The sequence below is a fragment of the Podarcis filfolensis genome, assembly GCF_964270895.1.
Source record: "Podarcis filfolensis genome assembly, chromosome: 15".
Taxonomy (NCBI): Eukaryota; Metazoa; Chordata; class Lepidosauria; order Squamata; family Lacertidae; genus Podarcis; species Podarcis filfolensis.
Genome location: NC_139618.1, coordinates 6,055,960 through 6,082,837, shown reverse-complemented (window position 1 = coordinate 6,082,837; position 26,878 = coordinate 6,055,960). Strand labels below are relative to the sequence as shown.

At 43.8% G+C, this 26,878-nt stretch overlaps 1 protein-coding gene across 1 annotated transcript in view; it reads left to right on the top strand.

Annotated features, from left to right (window-relative positions):
* The window catches only part of CA4 (carbonic anhydrase 4), a 28,694-nt gene extending 2,703 nt beyond the window's left edge, over positions 1 to 25,991 (top strand). Inside the window, exons 2-8 of the mRNA XM_083587976.1 lie at positions 16,836 to 16,889; positions 17,734 to 17,904; positions 19,843 to 20,006; positions 21,295 to 21,384; positions 21,674 to 21,737; positions 23,314 to 23,477; positions 24,372 to 25,991. Of these exons, the coding sequence (XP_083444102.1) occupies positions 16,836 to 16,889; positions 17,734 to 17,904; positions 19,843 to 20,006; positions 21,295 to 21,384; positions 21,674 to 21,737; positions 23,314 to 23,477; positions 24,372 to 24,563 (899 nt within the window). The 3' untranslated portion in view covers positions 24,564 to 25,991. The remainder of the gene's footprint in view (positions 1 to 16,835; positions 16,890 to 17,733; positions 17,905 to 19,842; positions 20,007 to 21,294; positions 21,385 to 21,673; positions 21,738 to 23,313; positions 23,478 to 24,371) is intronic.
* The last annotated feature ends 887 nt before the right edge of the window (positions 25,992 to 26,878 follow it).

Here is a 26,878-nt window from a genome sequence, read left to right as displayed (position 1 = left end):
ATACTGTATATAGAAAATGCTCAGGGAGTTTTAATGCTAAAGCATGATATCCATCACTACTCAGAGTAGATTAATTGAAATCAATGGATTGAATGCCACCCAAAGCGAGGACTTCCCTACCCCGTCTCATGCAACCTCAAAACGCCCCCGGCCTCTAAATTTCATTTACTGGTGAAGCAGCTGGCAAACTTTTCAGAACGTAAGTTAAAATTTGTCTTATTGCACAGAAGACTTGACAAAATGGCCATGTCTGAACTATGTCACAGTGCGATCCTGTGCATGTCTACTCAGAAGTAAGCCCCACTGAATTCAACGGTACTTACTCCCAGGTAAACGTGTAGAAATATGAAAAACCGAGCTTCATACCACAATCTTATGCACGTTTACTTGTGTGTATGCTTGGGGGGGTGTTGTTTGTTTTAATTTCTTATCTTGAAATAACAGTATTGTTCAGAAAAATGCAAACATGTTTGGGGATGGGTTTTTTGGCTACGGAAAAATAGCTCCCGCATAAATATCCTATCTTGTTGTCAATATTAGCTTGGCAGAGATACAAAAAAAAAAAAAGTCTCCCAAGAAATATTAAACAAAAGCTGCAGGAAGACATGGAATGCTGGTGTGATCCAGAAAATAGCTTGGGGGGGGCACAGACTCAGAGGGGCATGGGTTCAAATTTCACCTTTGCCTTGCATCAACAGCTGCAAATTTCCCATGCAAAATGCTCTTGTCTGTGGGAAAGCAACAGTGCTAAATTTATTTATTGATTTTAATCATGCACACGCTGCTTTTTAAAATAAACATATCCCTCCAAAGCAGTACTCAAAATCTCAAGTATGATGATGATAATAATAATAGTCACTCACTTAAAAAAAGAAAATCAATCACATCTCAAAAAGTAAAAGCATATCAGGATAACTATCAAGTAAGACAGCATGAAAAGCACAGATATAAATCAAGCACGGCAGTTACATTAGCCTCCCTGGTACAGAGGTAGATGCATTCAGAAGCAGCAACCTGCCAGTCCTCAAAAATATCCCCAAACTTCATAAATATCTATATTGCCCCAAACATCAAGATAAGAACTTAAGATGAGCCTGCTGGATCAGACCAATGACCCATCTATTCCAGGATCCTGCAGTGTCTACATCATACATATTCATCTTTTTCCTCTATCCATGCAAGTGTTGCTTTTCAATTGATCTTAAGAACGAGCAACATTTATAACAAAAACTAAAGATTCCCACTTTCACATCAGGAAATAGCTTGGGCCGAGTGCACCACAAACTTCTCTAAAACTCTATAAAGCCTCTACATCAAAGCAAGGGAATGGGGGTGCGCAGGAAAGAAGAGAACAGTGACATTTCCCCCTTTGTTTTTTAATGCTTCCAACTTTGGCAAAGGCCGTAAAAAAATAAAATAAAATAAACCCTTGATGGATGAACCTTGTCATTCAACCATCAGAGATATAAGCAAACATTAACTAGCAATCATTAAAAAAGGTTGTAGAAAGCCACTGACAGCCTGGGGTGAGCTGAGAGAACAGAGATTCTGTTCTCACCTCCAGAATGCACAACCCACAGTAGGGAGATTGCGGTTTGGCATGGGTTGGATACATGCAAAATTTTAAAGCCCATAGCTCCCCCCAAGGAATCCTGGGAATCGTAGTTTGTGAAGGGTGCTGGGAATTGCAGGTATGTGGGGGGTAAACTACAGTTACCAGCATTCTTTGGGGGAAATTCATATGCTTTAAATGTATGGTGGTGCGGATATGACCAGCTTTTATTTTCTGCACCTCCAGGTAAAAAGGATCTCAGATATTTGGTAAGATGGACATGTGCCATGCACAGTATCCGCCTGTCTGAGGAAAGCCAAAGGCTTGCAGGAGCTCAAAAGGGGGACAATTCCAAATCATGAGGCAAACGGAAGGTGTGATGTAAAGACAGGAAGTCTAATTTTAATTGCAGGCAGCACAGAAGGCCAACATCCCAGAAGCTGTCAGACTCCTACTCCCCTCAGTCCCAGTGAGTAGGACAGTTAAGTCCAGTCAAAGGCGACTATGGGGTTTCGGCACTCATCTCGCTTTCAAACTGAGGGAGCCGCCGTTTGTCCACAGACAGCTTTCCGGGTCATGCATGACTAAACCACTTCTGGCACAGCAGGAGACCATGACAGAAACCAGAGCGCACGGAAATGCTGTTTACTTTCCTGCCACAGCAGTACCTACTTATCTACTTGCACTGGCATGCTTTCGAACTGCTAGGTTAGCAGGAGCTGGGACAGAGCAACGGCAGCTCACTCCGTTGCGGGGATTCGAACTGCCAACCTTCTGATCGGCAAGCCCAAGAGGCTCGGTGGTTTAGACCACAGTGCCACCCCAATGGTCAAGGCTAAAGGGATCCGGAGTCCAACAATATCTGTGGGAGGGGGCACAGATTAGAGGCTCAGATTAGGTCTAAAGAGACCCTCACCCATGAAGTTCACTGGGCAGTGTCTCTCCCAATCAGGGTCACTTCTTACTGACTCGCTGATTCTCAGACGAACCTACCTCACAGGGTTGTCATGAGGATTGTGCATGTCAGGGGTGAGGGAAGCCATTATAGATGTTGTCAGACTACAGCTCCCATCATCCCTAGCCATTGGCCACACATCAGGAGGGACACAGGGTTACCCAGCCCTGCTGCAAATCATATCACCTATCCATAAGGACATCAGAAGGACTTCCCTTTTGTCTGTCCTGAATCTCTTGCCAGTCAAGATGCACTGGAGGACCCTGACTTCTAAACGCCTCCCCATGAGGAGGAAGGGCAGCTTAGAAAAGCAATCAATCAATCCAATAAATAAATATTACACTCTCTCTCTCCGCCTCCTCCCTCTTGCACCACATAAAATAATCTTAACATATTTCCTCAAAATATACAGGATTTTGTTTGGGTTGGTTTGTTTGCAGTTTAATCTTGATCACTCTGCTTGACCTTTCTTGCAGAGTTGTTATGAGGATAAAACGTAGGGGACAAAAACTATGCCACTTCTTTGGGATATTATTATTATTATTATTATTATTATTATTATTATTACTATTCAATGTATTCGCAAGTAGGCCTCACTTCAATTGATCCACACTGGCTCCAGTTCACTCCAAAAATACGGTGACAGAGTGGGAATTTTATCCCAGTAGGGCAATCACATCCTATTCAAGTAAGTGGAACTGAGGTGCTGATAAACTCTCTCCTCATCTTCTGCCTGGGCACTCTGTCCATGCTCAGAAATGCATGTCCCAAGCTCCACCTCCCAGTGATGAAAGAGATTGCAGCCAGCAGGATTCAACTCTGTCCACATCTGTCCACAACAAAAAGCACTGAATCAGGAAGGTGAGCCTCTTGAACTAACAAAGCGCGTTAAAAGAGAGAGAGAGAAGATAATAATCCATAGCCCTGTCACGTCCACAAGGCACTGTCAGTTTAAAGTCCGCCCCGTATTCTCCCCTATTGAGTTTTTGTTTTGTTTCTTTTAAGTATAGTTAATGAGTGAGCAAGGTTTCCTCTGCCCTCTCACCATCCCGTACCAAGCACAGGCTTGACCTTATTTTGTTCTCTTCATGTTAACAAGCAGGAGTTTTTCAAAGAAAGAAGTGCTGAGTTGGGACTCAAGGGCCGATCGCTTTGCATTCACTTACTCTGACACATACGTTTTCCAACTGTCCCTGTTTATCACGGACAGGCCCTGCTTTCCCATTCCTGCCCCCTGGTAAACTGCTGTCCCCATTTCTTTGGGCCTGTCAGGAATGCCTTCTTCAAATGTGCTTCCTCGGATTTTGCTAGAACTGTCATTCTTCAAGGCTCAGCTCCTTCCCCCCAGGCGATGTTAATCTCAAGAGTGGGCAATGGATTCATCTTGCCCCTAAAGGAGATATATATACCCACATTGCACCATCAGAATGGGACTCTTGGGGCAGAAGTCAAGTGCCCCACACAGCAGGAGGGGCCCAAAATGCAATTCCGGTGCCGTCCGGGTAGGTCTTTGGGGCAGAAGTCAAGGGCCCTTCTCTGCAAAACAAACAGGAGCGTAGGAAGCTGCCTTATACTGATTCAGATCACTGGCCCATCTAGTTCAATATTGTCTTCACTGACTGGCAGCAGCTCTCCAGAGTTTCAGGCAGGCATTCTCTCCCAGTCCTACCTAGAGAGATGCTGGGGATTGAACCTGAGACCTTCTACATGCAAAGCAGATGCTCTACCATTGAGCTATGAGCAGGCTGCCTACACTTTGAAGAATCTGATGTAGTACTTGACTGACAGAGGAATGGAGAGATAAGGATCTGGCCCAGTGACTGGATACAAACTCCTTCCCCACCCCTACTTTATTTTCCCTGTCTTCAATCCAGTGTTTGCTTATCACTTTCCTTGGCTAATCCTGGAAGGCTCTGAATATGATTCCATCAATCATTTCCAGAAGCTCCCACCATCTGTTTTTAGCCTTAAGGAAGGTGTTGCAACCACTCCCATGCTGAACATTTTGCTTGCCCATTTCGGTCCCCTTTACCACAGTCAGACCAAGGGGGAAGAAATGGGGGAGTCTTCATTAAGACCAAAGCAAGGACAGGAAAAGAGTTAGGGTTGATCTGACAAGGCAGGAGAAAATGGATGAGTCAACAGGAGACCAACAGAGAAGGAAGGTTGTTGGTCCTGCTGCATGCCCACAAATGTCCATGCCAACCATAATTTATTTATTTGGCCACCTTCATTTAGAGAAACCGTACAATGTAGAGAAACTAGTCAATATTTTAAAGCTGTGGCGAGATACCACTGGTCCAGGGATGCAATTAAGTCCACTAGGCTGTTTTGGATGAACCATGCCCACATTTCCCTTGCCTAACGTCACATGACATCTGCTGTCATAGCTTGAAGGGTTAAGACGTCAAATGAGGACAGAAGAAGCTGCCTTAATGCAGCAGCAGGGCTGTTTGAGTGGGGGACCCTATTTGACAGTGCAGCATAACACCTGCACTGAAATATGGCATGTTTCACTGGCTGCTTATATACGGCATTATAAAGCCATGAACAACTTGGGACCAGGGTACCTCCCAGAATGCCTTGCCTTGTATATTCCTGCCCAGTCACTTCACTCCTTAGGAGGGACAATCTTAGTTGTGTTGGATGCTGCCAGGATTTGTCTCATGTCCACTAAGATCAGGGCTTTTAGTGTGGTGGCACCTGCCCTTTGGAATGTGCTCCCAATGAACACCAGGCAAGTACCAACACCGTTGGCATCTAGGCATCTCCAAAAAACTTTAATTTGTTCACCTAGACTGCCCCCCTGAGGGTTGATGCAGCTATGTTGATGAATTAATCAATCAAATAAACAAACGAGCATATATTACTGTCAGCCAACCATGAAAATAACTGTACAAGAATACACACACACATGCACGTGTGCGCACACACACACACACACACACATGATCACAGCCTCCAAAGAACAAAGGTGAAAGGTTAGGAGCTTACCACCATAACAGCAGGTCTAAGAGCTATGGCAACATTCAGATATATTCCCACCTGTTTGGTAATGTATTTATTAGACCCCCCTCCCTTCAAGGAAGGTACTCAAAAGCATATGCAGGGATCTACTATGAAACTGCCTCATAGGGGGGGTGAATCAATTGGCTCTGTGATATATTTCATATTTCTTCCATGAATTCTTTGTTGATTTTATGCTCCTCATCACCAATAAATAAATCAGACCGTTTGTACTGGCTCCCCAGGGCTTAAGGAAGGCATTTTCCTCATCGGCTGCTATGTGATCCTTTATCTGGAGATTCTGGGGATTGAACTTGGGCCGTTCTGTGTGCTCTGCACCACTGTGCTATGGGCACAAGAGGAATGGATGCAGAGCCAGGTGGGATCGAGGGGAAGTTTAAGGTCAGTTGGAGGGAGGATCCCCTTTTTCCAGATTCAAGCTATTGCCTTTCCCATTTAGTGAGGTATAAACTGGGGGGGGGGGTTGTTTTGTTTTCATGATAAAAGAACTCAGGGTAAGGTTGGAGTGAGTGACATGTCAACCAGTGGATTTAATTTGCGGCCAGTTCAAGACTGACAAATATAAAAATTCCTTCCCATATAACACTCCATTCGCTTGTAGAACTCCCAGCCACAAGATGCAGTGATCTTGCTTTGACAGCTTTCGAATGAAGTGTCTGGCGAGTTGGCAGAGGAACCATCTATCAGTAGTTACTCGCCATGGTACCCAAAGCAAACCTCCCTGATTAGAGACAATCAACCCCTAAGGACCAGATGCTGGGAACAACCATTGCTGGCGGGAGGTGACGCTTTCATGAGCTTCAGGGATTTCCCCGCTGCCTGCTTTTGTGATAGTTAAGGTACAGCCTTCTCCCTTTTTCTCCCATGGATTTTTTTTTTTTTAAAGAAATGCATGCAACTACAAAAATAGATTTTCCATCAATTTACATGACATAGTGCAGTATGACAGGCCCCTTCCCTGAAGACCTTACAATCTAAAATGGAAAGAAAGCACTAGATAGATCTTTATCTGATGCAGGAAGGCACACTGGAGGTTTTCGTAACCATTCCTTACGGAACCCCTCCATAGGCACGGAAACTTTAATCATCAACTTTAACATCATCAAGTCAACTGCCAAAGAAGCGCCATCTCCCGTGATGACTTCTCTGTGTGATGCAAGGGAGGCTCCTGCTGGCTTTGTTTAAGCACCCACAGGAAAGAATGCCATAGGACCAGCTGCCTTTGCCACAGTTTGGGAGAAGGTGCCCTCTTCAACCTAAGAGCAAACTGTCCCCCAGGGAGGAACTCACCTTTTGCCTGAATTTGTTTATTGTTTCATTTAAAGTTAGCTTGGCTTCCTCCTTCAAGTGAGGGGGGTGGCGAACCACACACAAATAAAGCCTCAAACAGGAGCTTACTGTGCCAGAGGCATCCTATTGATTAGAGAATGTCAAGAGGTAACTCTTTGCACAAATGGAAGGGATGTGATCTCTCTCACACACACTCGCTGCCTATAGCATGCACATGCTAACGGTGTAGTATTTTATTTGCTGTGCATACGACAGCACTGTTCAGGTAGGCAGAAAGACACCTAAAGGGGGAAAAGAGAGAGTGCTTATAAACACAGATAACAACTCTAAATCCTAGATTAAGATGATTGTCCGTGCTTTGCACTGGGCTTTCCAAGCATGGCCAGCCAGCTGGTTCTCTGCTCCAAGTCTGCTTTAAAGGAGTGGTGGGTGATGAAGGATGGTGCCTCGCACTGGATTGGCTCTGCCAATGTGCCTGCACAGTACCGACTTCCCTGCAGGCAAAAGTGCAGCTAGGCCACAAGTGGGGTTGCAGATATTGCTGCTCTGTCGGGTGATGGCCACCGCTTGCAAAGTGCTGTGCATTCTTCCCGAATGATGTGATTTCAAATTGTGGGGAGGGTGAAACAGGTCACCTGATGATGTCATTGAGACAGCATGTGGCTGACAGGTGGGTGGTCCTGCCCACCCATCAAACGTCAATTCCTGTCCATCCAAACTAGCATGACCAATGGTGAGGAAAGATGGGAGTTGGCTTTGCTGGCTAGAGTTGATGGAAGATTAAGCCTGCATTCTCCACATCCTTGCCTGACAAGTCTCCAGGATCAAGATGGGGACAGCCACCTGTCATACAAACTTGTGGGGACAGGATGCTGGACTAGATGGGCCATTGGCCTGACCCAGCAGGCTCTTCTTTTGTTCCTATAAGCGCTACTTTGGGCGTGGGAAAGATGCGACAATTCTTTACCACTGAAGCATTAACAAAATTAAGTTCCGTCTTGTTAAATGGATATAGGTGTGTCCTTTGCCAATGAGCAATTTGTAGGTAAGAGGAATTTAAAGTGCCACATTGAAAGGATAGAAGCACAACAAGCTTTGTAGTTTAAAAAAGTTATTATTTGTGGGGTTGTGTTTGATGAGACCAATATGCCTGGGAACATAACTGCCCTTAAAATGAACTCCACCATTTGAAGCTCTCAAAAGGATCCAGAGTATCACTACTGCAACCCAACAGTGTTTCCATTGCTTCCATTGGGTTCCAGTGCTTCAGAAGCTGCAAGGCCGAACATTTTAGAGTAGGATGGGGGAAAGACCCCTGCCTTAAACCCCAGGGAGATGCTGCCAATCAGAATTAGATGGAATGTTAGCCACTTAAATAACACAGATGGGAACCCAGAAAGAATAGTCCTGATAACACTTTATTCAGCTAACTTAACAAAAACAGTGTATAATTTGAACAGAATTATACACTGAGATGCTACAGAGATGCCTTGTCTTTCTTAGCTCAGGCCTTCTACATAACAGGAAAACTTTTAACCAAACATAAGAAGGAAAAACTCTCTCAGAACTGCACAGACAATCAAAGCATGTGCTACCTCAGTGAAGATCATGCCTGGTTGCTAAGCAACATCTCTAACTACCCCCTTCTTGGCTAGTTCCCATAATAAAATGCATTTTTGTATGGCAGTTTCACTAATATATGCATTTTAATGCACATTTCCCCCTAATATATGCCTTTTTTTGTACATACTGGTTGGCTGAAGAACTGCATTGCAAAATTCAGAGAAGAGTGAATTTTGTAGGATGGCTGTGTTTTGATTCTTATATTGTTTAGGAAAGTGTGAATTTGGTACATTCACTTTTAAAGGTGAACTGAATCAACTTTGTCCCCCATCCCCAAGCACACATTACAAATTGACACACATACAAACAGAGAGAGAGAGGTGCCAATATCTAATGGTTATGGCTTTCCTGTCTTGTGAATTCACAGAATTATAGAATCATAGAATTGTAGAGTTGGAAGGGACACCGAGGGTCATCTAGTCCAACCCCCTGCAATGCAGGAATCTTTTGCCCAACATGGGGCTCAAACCCCAAACCCTGAGATTAAGAGTCACATTCTCTACCAACTGAGCTATTCCCTGAAACATGTTATTCCTTGAACCTTAATCAGTGTGAAGGGCTGTAGTCACTCACGTTTGTCCCTCAGTGGTAGGGTACCTGTCTTGCATGCAGAAGGTCCCACGTTCAATCCCCTGCAGGCAGGACTGGGGGAGAACACTGCATAAAATCCAGGGGAGCCTCTGCTAGTCAGTGCATACAATACTGAGCTAGATGGACCAATGGCCTGGCTCAGCACAGGGCAGCTTCCTCTGTCCTTGCAATGGGCATGGTTCTCCGAATGGCAGGCCCCTGCCTCAAATAGTTTACAACTGGTGGCTTGGCAACAGAGCGGCTGGGGAGAAGAGCCTCAATATGCTTGGACAAGTATGAACGGACTTTGTTTTGTCCAGCTCCCAAGCAGAACGATTTTCGCTACAGCAGCCACGCAGCAGGGATCGAGTTTGGCCTGAGCCTGACAATGGAGCTGATAAGCACAGGAACCACGTAAGGGGAGTCAGAGCGGAAAGGAATGTCCGCAGAAGGGCCAAGACACGTCCCCATCCGTTCCTCCCTATTTGTAATGGGGACACTGTCCAAAAGGAAACGGTGGCGGAGAGAAGCCACAGGGAGTCGTTCCAAGGAGTCAGTTCTGTAGCTGCAGCTGCAATGCCTAAGCAGGCTCACATACCTAGGGACCTCAGCTGGGAGGAAAGTGCTGAGGGAAGGTTATAGGGAGGTATGGATAACCCCACCTCCAAATGCCCTTTTAGCTCTGAAACCCCGCAAACATGCTAATCTTTCCTTGGAAGGAAGGTGCTCCGCAATTCTGATAAAAGGGTTTTTTTTGTTGTCTTGACCTCCCCCTTGCCCAAAGCTCTGGGATCTCTTGAGAAACAAAGCGACGGTATGCAGCACATAAATTCTGCCCCCGAATAACCCCTCTGTCTAAATGTATCTGGGGGTGGGGAATAATTCCCCCACCCCAATGAATCCTAATCTCCAGATTCCCAGAGGGTAAATATATATCTAGCTTTTGTGGAACCTGGAATATACAGACACTATGCTTCTCATTTTTTCTTTCTGAGAAACTAGCTTGCTCTCCCTGCCCCCCACCCTCTGATCACCTGTCTACCCCCCCCAGAAAATTCAATAATAATAATAATAATAATAATAATAATAATAATAATAATAATAATAATTTATTATTTATTTCCTGCCCATCTGGCCGGGCCTCCCCAGCCACTCTGGGCGGCTTCCAACAGGGTATTAAAAACACAATAAAACATCAAACATTAAAAACTTCCCTAAACAGGGCTGCCTTCAGATGTCTTCTAAAAGTCAGAAAGTTGTATCTTTGGCATCTGGTAGGAGGGCGTTCCACCGGGCAGGTGCCACTAACAAGAAGGCCCTCTGCCTATGTCTCTTATGATTTTATTGTGTTATTTCCAGTTTCTGTTCCTCAATAACTGAAACTTTGACATGCAGAGGGAAAGGCTGTTGCTCACTCAGTGACTAGAAAACTTAACTCTGCATGTGCTCAGAAATACTCCTTCTCTAGGGTGGTGGCTTGGTACTGAAACAGGGCTGTGAGCCGCAGTAAGCCACAGAAGAGCCGTAGCTCAAGGTTAGAATGTCTGCTTTGCACACAGGTGGTCCCAGGTTTAGTCCCAAGCATCTCCAGGAAGGGCTGGGATTATTCTCCCTCTGAAACCCTGGGAAGCCGCTGCCAGTCAGTGTAGTGAGAATACTGACCTAGTATAAAGCAGCTTCTGATGTACCTATGATCTTATGCTGTTGTTAACAGCAACTTGCTGAGGTTGGGAAGCAACATACAGATTTTTATTTTTATCTTGTTGGACAGAGTTGTACAAGTTCTAATTTTCCTCCCCCAACTCCTGGCCAAGTCTCCGCTGATAACCTAAACACATGCTCATAGCTACAATTTAAAGAACACACATATTTGCGTGTTATTGTTATACAGGAACTAAACCGAGGTGGGGGGGTTAAAGCTAGGAAATGGGAAATTCGGGTTACTAAAGTCGGATCATCTGCTCAAGTAGAAAGAAAGAAAGAAAGAAAGAAAGAAAGAAAGAAAGAAAGGGGTTACACAATAGTTTGTGGGGACACCTTTAGCTGAAGGGACTAATATGCAACACTATTTATTGATTTAGTCATTGCCTTCCTCACATCTCAAGGCAACTAAAAGCAGTTAACAACAACACAGAAAATAACATCAGATAAATTTGAAAACAGTACCAAGGAGGCACCCATGGCTGAGACCAAATTTGTCCATCTGAGAAAGCTTGTCAGAACAAAAATGTCTTCAATTTTTTCTGGAAAGTGTAGATAGTTGGCACCTGAAGTATCTCAACAAAACAGGGGCTGGGAAGGGGCTAGGCAAGGCTCCTAAATTCACACTTCCCAAAGCAACAAGCAAAACAAAACATATCTGTCCTTCAAAATACTGTATTTTTTGCTCTATAAGACTCACTTTTTCCCTCCTAAAAAGTAAGGGGAAATGTGTGTGCGTCCTATGGAGTGAATGTAGGCTGCGCAGCTATCACAGAAACAAGAACGGCAAGGGGGATTGCTGCTTTCACTGCGCAGCAATCCCTCTTGCTGTTCTGGCTTCTGAGATTCAGAATATTTTTTTTCTTGTTTTCCTCCTCCAAAAACTAGGTGCGTCTTGTGGTCTGGTGCATCTTATAAAGCGAAAAATACGGTAGGTGCTTCTTCCAATTCTGGAACTGTTCTCCAACCAAAAACTGCACATAGTTGTGGAAATGAAGGTGTAAAAAAAATACCCCTACATTTTATTAGGGAAAATATTGCTTGAAAACATGCAGAATTGCATATTTGAAGACATAGCTTCCAAATTTTCATGCATTTTAGTTTGCAGTTTTTAAACAATCTGCAGATTGACTTGGAAATGGGGTGAAGTGAACTTCATGGGGGGGGGGACGAAGAAAAAATGAATTGGCCAGATTCACCCATCCTTAACAAGGACAAAGGATACAAATCTATGTGCATATGCAAATTTACAAATCTATCACTGCCAGGCGCACACAGGATATTGTACAGTTCTGGTCCCTCCATCTAAAAACAGGCAGGCAGGCAGGCAGGCAGGCATCAAACTGTGCTTCATGCAAGCTGCGAAGCCAACAAATCCCCCAATGTTAGCAAAAGAAAGAGAAGTACATGGTGGACACATTAATGCCGCATGGCCTCAACCTGAACGATGGCCGCAGTATTGCTTAGCTTCAGGAAATGAAGCCCTTCTGAGCAAAGCACCATTAACAGCCACCTTGGAAACAACATTGTTTAATTTGTATCAGAGCAGCTGATGAAGGCAGAAGCTGAAACAGTTTTGCTACATAAATTAAAAACACTTTGCTTTGTAAACCACAGTAATGCACACATACACACACTTTACAGTTGGGGAGGGAGGTGCAGAAAAAGGCAAGCAATGCCAGGCAACGTTCAAAGCCCTTTTAGTATAGCAAAAACAGGACAGGTTATAAAATTATGCATGAGGTGAGGAAACTGGATAGAGAGAAGTTTTTCTCCCTTTCTTGTAATACTATTTTTACTTAACTCAGAGTCTTTATATAGGCCACTTAATGACATTCTTCCCTGGGCAGCTCAGAACACAAAAGAAGGGTCTCGTTAGTGATTCAGGAGAGACGGAAACTCCTCCTGTCTACAAATTGCTCTCTGGTGCAGGACACATCTCTATACAACTAACAACAGGGCAATTTTATTTCTTTATGATGTTTCAGTGGTAAATAATTACTGCAGCTTTCCCACACCTGGAGTGGCACTCTTTGTCTTGGGTTCCTCTTTAGATTCTGCTGCTGCTGCTGGGGAAGGGCCATAGCTCAGTGGTAGAGCCAGGGCTGTTTTTAGCAGATGCGGTGCCAGGGTGCAAATATCCACCCAGCGCCCCCAAATTACCACGGATAGTGTTGGAGTAGCTGTAGCTGTGCACTGCCAGCCATCCGGGGCGGGGCGCAACTCTCCCCCATGCCGCTGAAGGAGAGCGATCCCTGCAGAGGCTTGGGAGTGAAGTTGCGCCCCTCCCAAGCCTCCGTGGGAGGAGAGCGATCCCCACAGAGGCTTAGGATGGAAGCTGCACGCACGCCAGCCTTATGGTTGAAGGGGCGCAGCTGGCGGGTGTGCAGGGAAAGGGGAGGCCGCCGGCAAAGCCGCGCAGCTCCCCCACTTGCTGGGGCGCCCCTGAGTGGCTAGTGCCCTGGTGTGACGCACCACTAAGCCCTATGGGAAAGACGGCTCTGGTTAGAGCATCTGCCTTGCATGCAGAAGGTGCCGGGTTTGATCCTCGGCATCTCCAGGTGGAGTATAGAAAATATGGAGCAAGATGGACTAGGGATCTGGCACACTATAAGGCAGATTCCTATGTAGCTAATAAAACAGAATTTTAAAACACAGTAATGTGAAAGCACAGTAATGTGATCAGCAGGAGATTTGGGGCTGATGAAAAGAAGCATGGTGTGCCAAAATTAAGCTATGGAACTCAGTGCCACAATATGTGCTGATGTACATCACAAGTTGTGCGCATGCTCTTGTTTACTCTGCATCCAGTGTGCTCCCATCACTGGTTTAGGAAGCTGTGTACACATGATCATGCCACAATCCATGTCTATACTGTCACTTCCTATGAAATGCTACATCTGAGGTATTTCCCCCCCTAAAACCGGATTTGATCCAAATTGAGAAAAAGAAAGACCTGGCTGTGTTTTAAGCTAGTAATAAAAGGCATGATGTCTATAAGCAGCAGCAAGCAACTAGTTCCCAGTTTGGCCAAGCAGAGGAGCTCTGAAAAGGCCATAAGAAGGGCAGGAAGGCAACAGACCTTTTTTCTATTGCAGCTCCCTAGCAAGAAGTACTCAGGTAGGCTGCTCCTGAACTTGGAGTTTCCACATAGCCATCATGGCTTGTTCCCCACTGACAACCTTCATGAATTGCTCTAATCCCTCTTTAGAGGCTGTTAAGCCACACCCCAAAAGCAGGTTCTGCATTGGAAGTTCCTCTCCCCTGCCCCACCTTGTCCTTCCAAGGCATGCAGAGGTCTCAAGGCTCCACTTGACAGCCCATTGTTCATGGCTGAGCTATTTGGCAGAGACACACACCTGGGGGAGGCAATGCTGTTTCCTCACATTGTCCCGAAGAAAACAGGCAGGGCAAAATTGGAAAAACAGAGTGACTCCCACCAGGAACAAGACTGGAAACAGGGTAGATTTGTAGAATGGGGATTTGTAACTTTTTCCTTTGGTCTTTCAGCTACGTGATTTGAATGGCTTGGAGTACTTGCCCTTGGAAGCCTCCATATTTCCCCCCCACTGCTCTCTACAACCACAGTAGACCATGATTTAAACAAAACAAGCAAATAAAAAAACCCCAGACATTAGCTCTGAAATTTGAGAAAGAGGATAAAACTTATCAGATACTGATTAGAAGGATCAGAGTCACACGAACCCTAATCCACTTAATAATATTTGTAGAAATGGACTTTTATTTGCTTTGGCCAAAGGTTTTATCTTTACTTCTAGTTTTTCCCGATCAAATTAGCATCACTCAGCACTCAGGCTCTGTGTTGGCCCTTAATTAACAAGGTGGAGAAAGACCTCTGTAAAAAGATAATAGATTGGGGAGTGAGAGGGAATAACAAAGGCATGGATTTTTGCTGTGGAAAGACTGAGTTCATTTCAGCTCAGATACTCAAAACAAGCTCCTGGGCTCTTTGAGCATGGGTGTTATATGCTGACAAGGCCTCATTCCTGTCAGCAATCGTGCTGCAGCATTCTGCACTAACTGCAACCTCTGGACAAAACATTAGGGAAACCCCACACAAAGTGCATTGCAGTAATCCAGTCTTGAAGTAGCCGATGCATGAATTAGAAGAAATGTGAGTTTTAAGCAAAATCATGTACAAAAGTGTTTATATTAGAGTGTCAGACTAGGACCTGGGAGACCAGGGTTCAAATAACCATCCAAGCCATGGAATTGTAGTTCTAGACACCTGGAGGGCATTAGTTTCGCGAAGACTGCTCTAGATGCTTAGAGATGTAGAAAAAGCTAAGCACTGGGACAAAGGGAGAACAGAGAGAGGGTTGCGCTCAGAAAACACACACACAAACAAGAAAGAACCCTCTTGCCCTCCAGAATGCAGGCACTTGCATTAACCACTTAGACCCCGCAGTTTTAAAGAGAATCTCTTTTCCATCCCCTCCGATTTCAAGCTAACTCAAATGCTGACATTGCAAGAAACAAGACGCCCTGGGAGAGCTCATTTCACTGAATTATTGAGTGAGATCAAAATTCTGCTGACTGGGGAAATGTTATTTTGCTGCTTCGGTGATGACCTTTAAAGGACCTCTCCTTTGCAAAGGAGGCACATTGGGACGATATTGGGATGGTGCACAGCCAGGGTTCAAGGTTCAAGGGGGAACCACAGCACAGACCATTTCCTGTTTTTAAAAAACTGATTTCTGGAATATTTATAAAGACTTTCACGGAGTTGGAAAAGGTTCAGAAAAGGGCAACCCAAAAGATCAAGAGGGTGGAAGAACTCCCTCATGAGGAAAACTTGCAGCGTTTAGAACTTTTTAGATTAAAGAAAAGTCAAGCAAGAGGTGACATGATAGAAGTTTATAAAATTATGCACAGCAGGGATAAAGTGGACAGAGAAAAGTTTTTCTCCCTCTTTCATAACACCAGAAATTAGGGATGTCCAATGAAGCTGAATGTTGGAGGATTCAGCAAAGATTTTAAAAAGTACTTCTACATGAGGCTATGAAGCTCGCTCCCCCTGGAGACAGTGATGGACACCAACTTGGATGGCCTCAAAATAAGATTGGACAAATTCATGGAGGAAGCAGGGGAGAGTTATCTTGTGCTCAGGTCCTGGTTGTGGATTTCCCACAGGCTTCTGGGTGGCCACTGTGAGAAGAGATGGACCAATGGCTCTTCTGATGTTCTTAACTTAGGTCCATTTATGACATTTGCATCACACTTTTCCCCTGAGGAACTCAAGGCAACATATATGGTTCTCTTTGCTATTTTCATCCTCACAAGCTTGCAGGAGAGGTTAGATGCAGACAGAATGGCTCCCTATTTCCGATACTCAGGATATGGGTACCATTGCTTAGGGAACCTAGGGCTGCCATACGTCTGGACATCGCCGGGATTCGTCCCTTGAAAATGGTGTCCAGGAGGAATTTTTGAATTTTTGAAAAGCCAGCTAAAATGTCCTGGAACATCCAGGCATATGGCAGCCCATTTCCTAAAGAATAGGTAAAAAAAACCCAACTTTCTGATCTTTCAAAAAAAAATCTCCACATGGTTTGCAGAAGTTCACAAGATCTTTGGGAGTAAGGCACTGAAAAACAGCCTAATGAGTGGCTGTGGAATGCGGGCTGATTGTTGTCAGGGGGAAGGATAGAAAACGAGCTTGGGGAGATGAAATGGAGTATTCAGGAGGAAGGCATCACTGACTGAGTGGAACAGTGAACTCCAGCACCCTATACAACATCTATTTGTTTAAATATTTGTTTAAAAACAACTTCTATATTTCAGATGCTAAACTATCACAGAGCCACTTGGGGCTTGGCAATAAGGGTTCTAGAAAGATACTGTCAGTTATTAGGAAACTGCTGCCATTTCCGTTTGTGTCCCCCACTTTTGCACTATTACAGAAGATATTGACTGAGAAATTATCTGTTTTTCAAAGGTGCAAAGTTTCTGTTCTCATTTTAATTACAATTCTTCTCCTTTATTTCTATTCATATGTGTCATGACTGTTATAATTTAAAAAAAATAAATAAAAAATTATTGATTCCCCACCCCAAAGAGTTAATCGTCTAAAGGCTGTTATGATCTCTCTTACAGGAGGAAGCCACTGGTGCTATCTGTCACAGCGATGTCAAAACAAACACTGCCTAGGTAATTCATAGCAGATTTTAAAAGAAAACACAAACCTCTCAATCGTCTTATAAGTGTGCTTATAAGTTAGTGCTGGGTTGGGGTCAGGGTGGTGAGCCCATTATTGGCAGCAGGCCAAGGTTGCTCATCTGTGTACCAAAAAGAAGACAGAGATCAATATTGCAAGGAGAGTGGCTGGAAGTAGGAACCAAAGTGTAACAGGGGTGATTGCATGGAGGGAAGTAGTTCTGGGGAACACTTAGAGTGGCCACCACTTTGATACCATTGTAAGAGATGCACATTCACATAAAACTCTTTTGCTCTATACTCTAATTTCCCATGTGCATCATTGATAAAGTCTGTAGTAGCATGGCTATCCAGCCCCTCTGCTACATAAGTGGGTCTCCAAACAACAAACTATGGTTCCCAGGATTCTTTGTTGGAAGCCATGGCTGTTTATAAAGTGGTATGGTACTGCTTTAAATGTCTAGTGCAGATGGGACCACAGATAAATCAGCAAAACAATTGTGCTAAGGCCTTTTGAAGCAGCCAGGTTTTTAACCAGCCAACTTGGACAATACAGTGATGACATGTACTAGCCTTCCCAAGCTGGTTATTCTAGACATCATTGGACTAAGATTCCTATCAGCCCTGGCCAGCATGGCTGATGGTCAAGATGATGGTAATTGTAGTCCAACTATTCTGGAGAGCACAAGGCTGGCATCTGCATTCCTAAGGCTGGCTAATATTTCAAAAAGCCTGGTTTGCAGAGAGCCTGGTTCATTCAGTGGCACAACTTTCTCCAACTTTCCCCCCCCCCCCCACTGAAACAATCTTTCCCTCCTGCCCACAACACCTTCGACAGAACCCCGCAAGTGGGTACAGGAATTCGAGGAGTGTGGAAAAAGTCAACAGTCTCCTATCAACATCCTCACCAACGATGTGAAATACGACTGGGACCTCAAGCCATTCAAGTTTGAAAAATACAACGCCAAGCCAGAAAAACCCTGGACAGTAGTAAATAATGGCCATACAGGTGAGAGGTGAAAATTTTATAAGATATAATCTATTGTATTGCAAGAGTAACCGGTGTAGTGCCCTTAAAGTGTTCCCATGGGACTGCACCTCCCATCAGTTAAAGACAGGATCAGGACCGACCTACCTATGCGGCCAGGTGAGGCAACTGCCTCAGGTGGCAGGATCCACAGGGGCAACAGATTGGGATCAGATCGTTCTTCCCCATCGCCCTTGTGCTCGATGTACATCTTCACTCACCCCTTCTTCATTGGAGGGGAGGGGAGCACCATTCTGAAGTTTACCTCAGGTGCAAAGATGTCTTGGGCCGGCCCTGGCCAATATGGCCAATGACCAGGGAAGATGGGAACATCTGGAGGGCCACAGGTTGACCACTTCTCTTTTAGGAGATGCAGGTGGCCATGGCAGCCATCCTCTCTCAGGAGCCATTCCCTCCTATGGAAGAATGGGGGTACCTGCCAATTTTGGCCTCTCTCCGTTTCAAGCTTAAGTTTGGTTCTCCACATATCCCCATCAGTTGGAGGTTGTTGTTGTTGTTGTTGTTGTTTTTAAAAAGTCCCCCTGGAATTTCATCAACATTTTAATGTGACTTTCTCCTGATACGAACATATTCCTCCTAATACATCCGAACACTCTTTCAGAAAGTGCAGATATGGTAAGTTCATCCCACCCTATTCCTGTGACTGTGATTTCTTTTAAATGTTTTCATTCTGGATTTTAAATTGATGTAACCTGCCCTGAGACCCACTGCTGCTGGTAGTAGTAGTAGTAGTAGTAGTAGTAGTAGTAGTAGTAGTAATAGCAGCAAATAACAAGAATTATTAATTGTACAGTGGTGCCTCGCAAGACGAAAAGAATCCGTTCCGCGAGTCTCTTCGTCTTGCGGTTTTTTCGTCTTGCGAAGCAAGCCCATAGGAAATTCGTTTTGCGAAGCACCTCCAAAACCTTTCGTCTAGCGGGTTTTCCGTCTTGCGAGGCATTCGTCTTGCGGGGCACCACTGTAACAAGAATATTACAATAAACTGAACTGAATTTATCCCCCATCACTACTCTTATATGAAAGAGAAGAGTTGCTGCCACTGGCACTTTTTAGGAGTCTCTGTATTAAAAAGAACTTCACACTTTCTAAAAACATTGTGCTAATTGAAACACAGCTGTCCTTTCAAATTCACGCGTATCCAGTCTGTAGAGCACGAGACTCACCCAAATTTTATGATGCAGTTCTTCAACCAATGTTGACATAAACACATTTATTTAATGTGCAAAGTGAATATCTTTTTTTTTGTGAGGCTTTTGTTTAAAACCCCAAATTGCTGCAGAAATTGGGACAACTGAATTTAATATTAGAAAAATGAGCTGCAAGATTGACTGCTGCAATATTTTGGAAAGACCCATTGCTAATGGGTTTGAAACTTGGTACTAACAGCTATGGCTTGTCACTTTGATGGAAAGACTTCACGAAGGAAGGCATGTAGTAATATTACTAAAACTGATAACTTTGATGTGGTATAGCATTGTAAAGTATGCTTCAGCGAAGTAACATAGTTACCAACTACTTGCTCCACATGGGTCACTCTGGAAAGATACTCTGGGTTAACAAAAATTTTATATAATTGGTATATTCACACTGAAAACAAAGAAGTCATGACTGAGTGGGATGTGAGTGTCATTTGTTCATTGTCACCAGTGTATTTGTTTTATATGAAACCAATAAAAGACACATTTTTTTTAAAAAAAGAAAATATTAGAAAACAGAGAAAATACGAGAAACAGAGACCTCTGGTGTGTGGCATCTGGGCATGGCTTGGCTAAAATGGCCTGGTGGGGGCAAAGGAGGTCTGTGGGGTGGAGGTTCCCCCGCAACCCCCGGTTTATAATGATAACATGTTTTTGAAATAATGAATGACCTGAAAGGGCACTTCTTTTTTGCTTCCCTCAGTCCAAGTGAAGCTTGATGGGACAGCAAAGATCGAGTCAGGTGGCCTCCAGGGGAAATACAAGGCGGTGCAGTTCCACTTCCACTGGGGAGACAGCGAGGGGGAGAAAAGCAGGGTGAGCCCTGGATCGGAGCACAGCATTGACGGGAAGAGATATGCCATGGAGGTAAAAACAAAAAAGTCGTGCAGGGATTCACAACATGTCCAGTAAACTCTTGGCCCAGGGCCCTAATTCCAGAGCTCCCCAGACACCCACAAAGAAAGCCTTCTCCACTTACTTCCAACGTAGGGATTGTTCTGGACAAATGTGCCGAGTATGCACTTGAGGCAACCTACATGGAGCATTCATACATACAACAATAATTTTTAACATCCTTGCTATGCATTGGAGAAGCTTAAATGCTGAATTTGAAAACTGAATTAATGTTGCACTGGTATGGGAACTGGGAAAACTTGCAAACTTATATAAGAATGGAATGGGAGAAACAGACCAACCAACCAACCAACAAACCCATAATGGTTTTATTAGTCATTGATCTCCTTGTTTAAAGTTTTGTAATCTTAGGGTGATATCTAAGTATGGCTAATGTCAGATTAGACCAGATGAAATTAACGGTCATGTCAAACACAGGTCCATGAATTTCAGTGTATCTACTCTTAAGATGCATGCAACCTTCTTCTTCTTCCTATTATTATTATTAGTAGTAGTAGTAGTAGTAGTAGTAGTAGTAGTAGTAGCAGTATCTCACCTTTTCTCCAAGGAGCTCAAGGTGGTGCAAACACTTCGCCCCTTCCCTGTTTTATCCTCACGACAACCCTGTGAGGTATGTCTGTACCAAGTGACTGTACCAAGGTGACAATCCAATGGGCTTCGTGGCTGCATGGGGATTTGAATTCTGGTCTCCCAGGTCCTAGTCTAACACCCTACCCGCATTGCCTCTCAATGGGTCTACTTAAGAGTCTCTTGCTTCCAGATCTGAAAGTTTGTTTCAGATAATATACAAGTAGCCTCACTTATATTGTATAGTGGTACCACAGGTTACATACGCTTCAGGTTACATACGCTTCAGGTTACATACGCTTCAGGTTACAGACTCCGCTAACCCAGAAATAGTGCTTCAGGTTAAGAACTTTGCTTCAGGATGAGAACAGAAATCGGGCTCCAGTGGCGCGGCAGCAGCAGGAGGCCCCATTAGCTAAAGTGGTGCTTCAGGTTAAGAACAGTTTCAGGTTAAGTACGAACCTCCGGAACGAATTAAGTACTTAACCTGAGGTACCACTGTATATGGCTTATGTGCAAAATATATGTACCAGTATATTTTCCTTTGTGTAAAGTTTTATCCTTATCAATGTTCATTCTTAGTTTTCTTGTTTCTTCTTTAAAAGTTCAACATTTGTAAGCACAGTACTGTCGAAAAAGGTCTCAGTCTCTCTCCACCTGCCTCCCCCCATAGCTTCATATCGTCCACATCAAGGAAAACTTTCAAACTGTAGAGGAAGCGCTCTCTAAAAACGGCGTAGCGGTGCTGGGCTTCTTTATAAAGGTATGGAAGGGATTTGGGTTCACTTTAAAACTGGCAAAGCAACTAGAATTGGCTTGGGTTGCAAGAATCATGGGGGCCATTTCACACTTTCTGGTGTATTTGCAGGATAAATTTCTACTATCCATGGGGAAAATGCTTACATGTGGCTCTTGGGAGATTGCCCAGAAGGGAAAGTGGTCATTGGGCTGAAAAACGGTCCCCCCTCCCCACAATCCATGCTCTAGAAAATAGTATAGAGTTAAAAGGGGGCATTAAAATTGTATCTTTTAAAAAAAATGTCTTATTTCAGGATGGCAACGAAAATGAGTTCTACGAACCTTTCATTTCAAAGTTAAAAGACATTCCTTTCAACGGTAAGACTTAATGGAAACTTTCTCTTTAAAACAGCAGCAGAAACACTCAACTCTTTGATCCATAAACAAGGTCAGAAAACTTCATGTTTACTCTATACTTGACTTTAGTCTGCCTTTTAGTTCCTGAGGGATATGTTTTCTAGGATTCACCTTATTTTTCTGATTGTAAGTTGTTATAAACTGTTTTTAACATTGTTTTTGTTGTTGCAAGCTGCCCCGGGACCTTACAGTGAAATAAAATAAAACATAATAATAATAGCATCACAGGGAGATGTAAATACATAAGGACACTTCCCTCCACAAGTTCTGATCATTGATGCATTGAGCCCAGTGCTATTTACTCTATAGAAGACTTGCCGCTCACTGGCCTTGATTCAAACCAAAAATGCTTTTGCCTGGCTGGAGTGTGTTCTTTGAACTCTAATGATGTTGGGGTTTTGTTTTGTTTGTCTGGATGGATGGAGAATGCAGAAGGCTGCAAAAGAGTATGCAGAAAGTAGCCTATTGTGCACATAATAAAATTGTACTTCAATTGCCCTACCCATTTTGCACTGCATGCTCTGGCAGAAAGTTTCCCAGAAGGAAATGAAAAAAAGTTCCTCGATCCATGGTCTGCAGACGATACTGAGTGAACTAGATAGAGCAATGGCAGCTTCCTGGGTCCGCCAGAATCTCAGGCAAAGGTCATTCCTATCATGTTCACCTCGGTTATCTTTTTAAAAAACAAACTAGAGATAGCAGCGATTGAACCTGGGACCTGTTGCATGCAAAGCAGGTGTTTTACCACTGAGCTAGTCTCTCTCCAGCTTCATCATGGCCTTAAGCACCTTCTCATGTGCATGGCTCATTACGGATGGATGGTTCTGTCCATTTCAGTTATTCTCAGTGTTTCATTTTGCCAATCTTAAATACGGTTCTCCCCATTTTCTATAGCAAGATGCAGATATACAGGATACATGCGAAGTTCAGCTAAGAAATACATTTTTGTATGCAGTTTTGGCTAACATACACCTTTTTGCAAGCATTTTATCTTAATGCAGAGCACTTTTGTATGCGATCTTAACTAGCGTACTCATTTTTATGTACTTTTCTATGTTTTTATGTTGAGTCAGAGAACTGCGTCACAAAATTTGGATTAGTGCAAATTCCAAATGATGGCTGTGTTTCAGTTCTTGTATTGCTTCAGAATAGTGCAAATGTGATCGCTTCAGCTTAAAATGCGAAATAAATCAAATTTCTCCCCCATCCGTTACTGCTCATGCATCTCAACAGATCCTCAGAAATACCACTCCTAACAAGGAAAAGATACAGTAATCATCTGAATCTTTCCCAGTTGCTGGGGGACAGAGCAGACGGTGTGGGCTAGGGCCCTTGAGTCCACCTTGTGGGTTTCCTGAGAGGCATGTGGTTTGCCACCCACAGGGCTTATCTCACAGGGCTTTTCTTACAGTCTTCCTTAAACTGCTTTTGAAAGACATCAGCATCAATAAACTTACAGAACTGAAGGCAATTGCCAGAGTGACGATCAGAAAGATGTGCCGTGCACGAAACAATAACTCCTCTCTGATCTCTCTAGGCAACGAAACTGAAATGGGGGCTTTGTGCCTGGATGCCCTCATCCCTAAAAAGTCAGCCCTCGACAGCTTTTATCGGTACACTGGCTCGCTGACCACACCTGGATGCAATGAGGGAGTCACCTGGACTTTGTTTGAGACACCTATTGAACTTAGTCTCCGGCAGGTGAGACAAAACACAAGAGATGGGGCTTTACAAAAGGCGTATTCAACCCTAACATGCTTAAGCCTCATCATTCACTTAAACACTTCTTCAGAATTATTGTTTAATTATTTGGGGGCAATTTAACAGAGCCATTGTGCTAGTAGGTAACAGCTGTGCATGATGCACTTCAATGCAGTTTAGTGCTGTCCACTTAATTCTAATGCCCGCTCTTGGGCTCTCTCTTTCAGAATATTGGCTATAGAAATGAATAGTCCCGCAAGGTGACACTGGGTTACATCCCAGGGCAAGTACTTCTTTTTATTCAGGAAAAGGGAAATAAGAGTTGAGAAAGTTGAGGAAGGCTTTTGCTATGAATGCTGGGATAAATGCAGGCTGGATTAGGAGTAGGATTGCTCCCCCACACGCCATCCTTTATCCCCATTTACCAGCCAAAATGAGACAGGCACATGGCATGATGATGTTTAGGCACCTACTAAATATGTTGTTGTTTCAGAAGCTTTCCGCAGAGGTGTAACCCAGACATTTATGGAAGATCAGTTTTGAAGTTGATGGAGTGTTTTCATTGGTTTTAGAGTTTATTTGAATGGTTTTATTGTTTTAGTTTATTGAACTCATTCTTCTTTTCTTAGAATTTGTGTTCCTGTGTTTCATACTGCTTTTACCCTGGTACACCGTTTCATTGACATTATAACATGAAACAGCCATTATTATTATTATTATTATTATTATTATTATTATTATTATTGCAAACATAACTATATCTATTCAGAAGGAAATCCTATTGAATTCAGTGGTGCTTTCTGCTGGGTAAGTGGGGTTAGGATTGTAATGTTAGTTCCATTGTTTTGTTTTTCATTTTTCTAATAATGTTTCATTTTTCTGGTTACTCCACAGATCCAAGAATTCTGGATGAAGCTCTATTTTGACACAGACAAAAACTGGCCAATGGTGGATAACTTTCGACCCACTCAGCCTGTTGGTGAACGAATTGTCTACAAGTCAGACTCAAATGCACTTCTCGCTCCAGGAAAAATATTGCTGTTAATACCAACAGCAACATACTTCGCTCTCGCTCTCATCCAATGAAGGGTTGGGCAGATTTTAAATGGGTTCTTAATTGCAAAGCCCCCAATCTTAAAACACGCTTGGTTCATGTGCATCTGATCCTCACCCACGAACGGGGATTCTGCTGATCAGAAGAGCCTGCCACCTCACTGGCTTCCATCAAGCAGGAGCAATAGCCACCTATCATAAGGCTAAAAACAAATTTGAGACTACTTCTTTGAACTGATTGAAAGATTCCTAACTGATTAATCCAACTGATTATGTGACTAAGCACGGCAGGCATGTTGGAGACTGATTTGTAAAGCGCCTAACTAATCTGAATTATTGCCTTGCAACAGTAGCTAGCGTACAAGAATTGGCATTTTACTGAATCTTTAACAGTCATATGGAACAGTCACTTTGTGATATGAAAATTTCTGATGACCTTTGGTTAACACAAAGAAACTAAGCTTGACCTTGCATCAATGCAATGTAACACTGGCCATGTATGAATGTCTCATTAAACCATAGTTTAGTGTGACAAGAAAGAGTAGCAGCAAGGAGGAGTTTGGAAGTTTCTGCTTCTGTTATCCAAACCAGTAGTTAACTCTTGTTTGTTTGAAGCCATAAGTTTGAAACTATAAGTTATGATGCTGGCATGTTTAACATTAACACAGTTAATGTTAACATATTAAACTGTGGTAAATAAAAACCAGAAGCAAAAACTTCTAATCTGCTCCCCATGACCATGAGGGAGGAAAAGAGGGGAGTGTAGAAGCATGATGCAGCTCATTCTTGTCATGAAAACGATAGTTTAGCCCAGCCCCCAACCTTTGGTCACCATGTTGTTGGACCAAAACTCCCATCATCCCTCAACCGTTGGATAGGTCTGGCTGGGGCTGATGGGAACTGGAGTCCAGCGGCATCTGGAGACTCAAGGGTGGGGGAAGGAGGGTTTAGCATAAGATCTGAATGTGACCATCAGCAATCACCACTGACCCTTTGCAGGGCTTTGTATACCAGGAACGCCAAGTCATGCTTTGGCTTTGAGGTAAAGGGTGGTGCTGCAATACACCTGTTTTGTAGTCACTATCTTCTTAAATGCCAAGGCACTGGAGCTTCACCGCAGCTTTACAAGCAGACAAATGGTTTTCTTACTTGTACTTTACCCACTTAGTTGTCAAAAGCTTTAATAAAGGCCGAGAAAAGTGTATGAGATAGAGCTAAATAATAATATGGAAATATTTATATATTCAAAGTCAACACACAGTACTGTGGGTTGTAGCCAACTAAGTGCTACTTGGAGTAGACACACTGAATATAATGGACTTAAGTTAATTGTGTGCATTAATTTCAGTGGGTTTCCTCTGAGTATGTATATAGCCCTATATATGTGTTCTTATATTATTTAAGGAGATTTTGTTCGGGTTGAGGGTTGAATAAAACAAATAAAAGTCTGACACTGAACAAGGCTGCCTGATTTCCTCCCTTTACATTCCTGTTGACCCATAGGTGTCCCGTGGAGCTTTTCCTGCCATTAACATAGTGGCTGTTCTTTCAGGAGAGCCAGCGGTGAGACTTGGAAGTCCCACCTTCCTTTCCTATGGCCTGTGGAATGACTGCTGTGGGCAACAACAGGGGGGGACAGGTGAATGTGTGGTGACAGCAAGAAGGAAAAGAAGCGTCGTGGGGTTCCAGGTTGGTTGTGGGTCTCCAGCAATGCCAATCTTTGACACCTGCTTCATTCCGCCTCCAGACTCATCAAATGAAAATCCATTGTGTACACTGACCAATGGCCTCCGCAATCCATCCTTAAAGACCACTCCCTGTATCCTAAGATCATGGATGGGGAACCTCAGGCCCAGGCCCCGCTATCTGGCCCTGGGGACTCTCTTCAGCCACACCTTCTGTTGCCAAGCCACACCAAGGCTCACTGGCCTTGCTCCACATCCTCCTTGAGTGCTTTCGCCTGCCTGAACTCTCTGATCATGCCTGTCACTTGTCTGGATGGAGAATAGAAAGGGGTATGTGAGTGTAGCCTGCTTTACAAAGGCAACATTAGCATTCATGGCTCTACTCACTTTTGTCTCTGGCCTTGCCCATCACTGAAAGGTTGCCCAGATGGGGATGCAGCTTTTGGCCTAAAAAAGGTACCCCATCTCTCTGGGGCAGCAGGGAGTGAGAAGAATTCCAGATTGCCTTCAGCTGAGCATCCAACCCGAACAAAACCGCGCAGAAGAGGCTGGGTGTTCAAGAAGCTGTTTGTTCCATTCCAGCTGCCATTTCTTATTGCTCTAATTATAGGATTCTTCACCACAGCTACGTGGTAAATCAAAGCTACAGCGATGGGTGTTGGA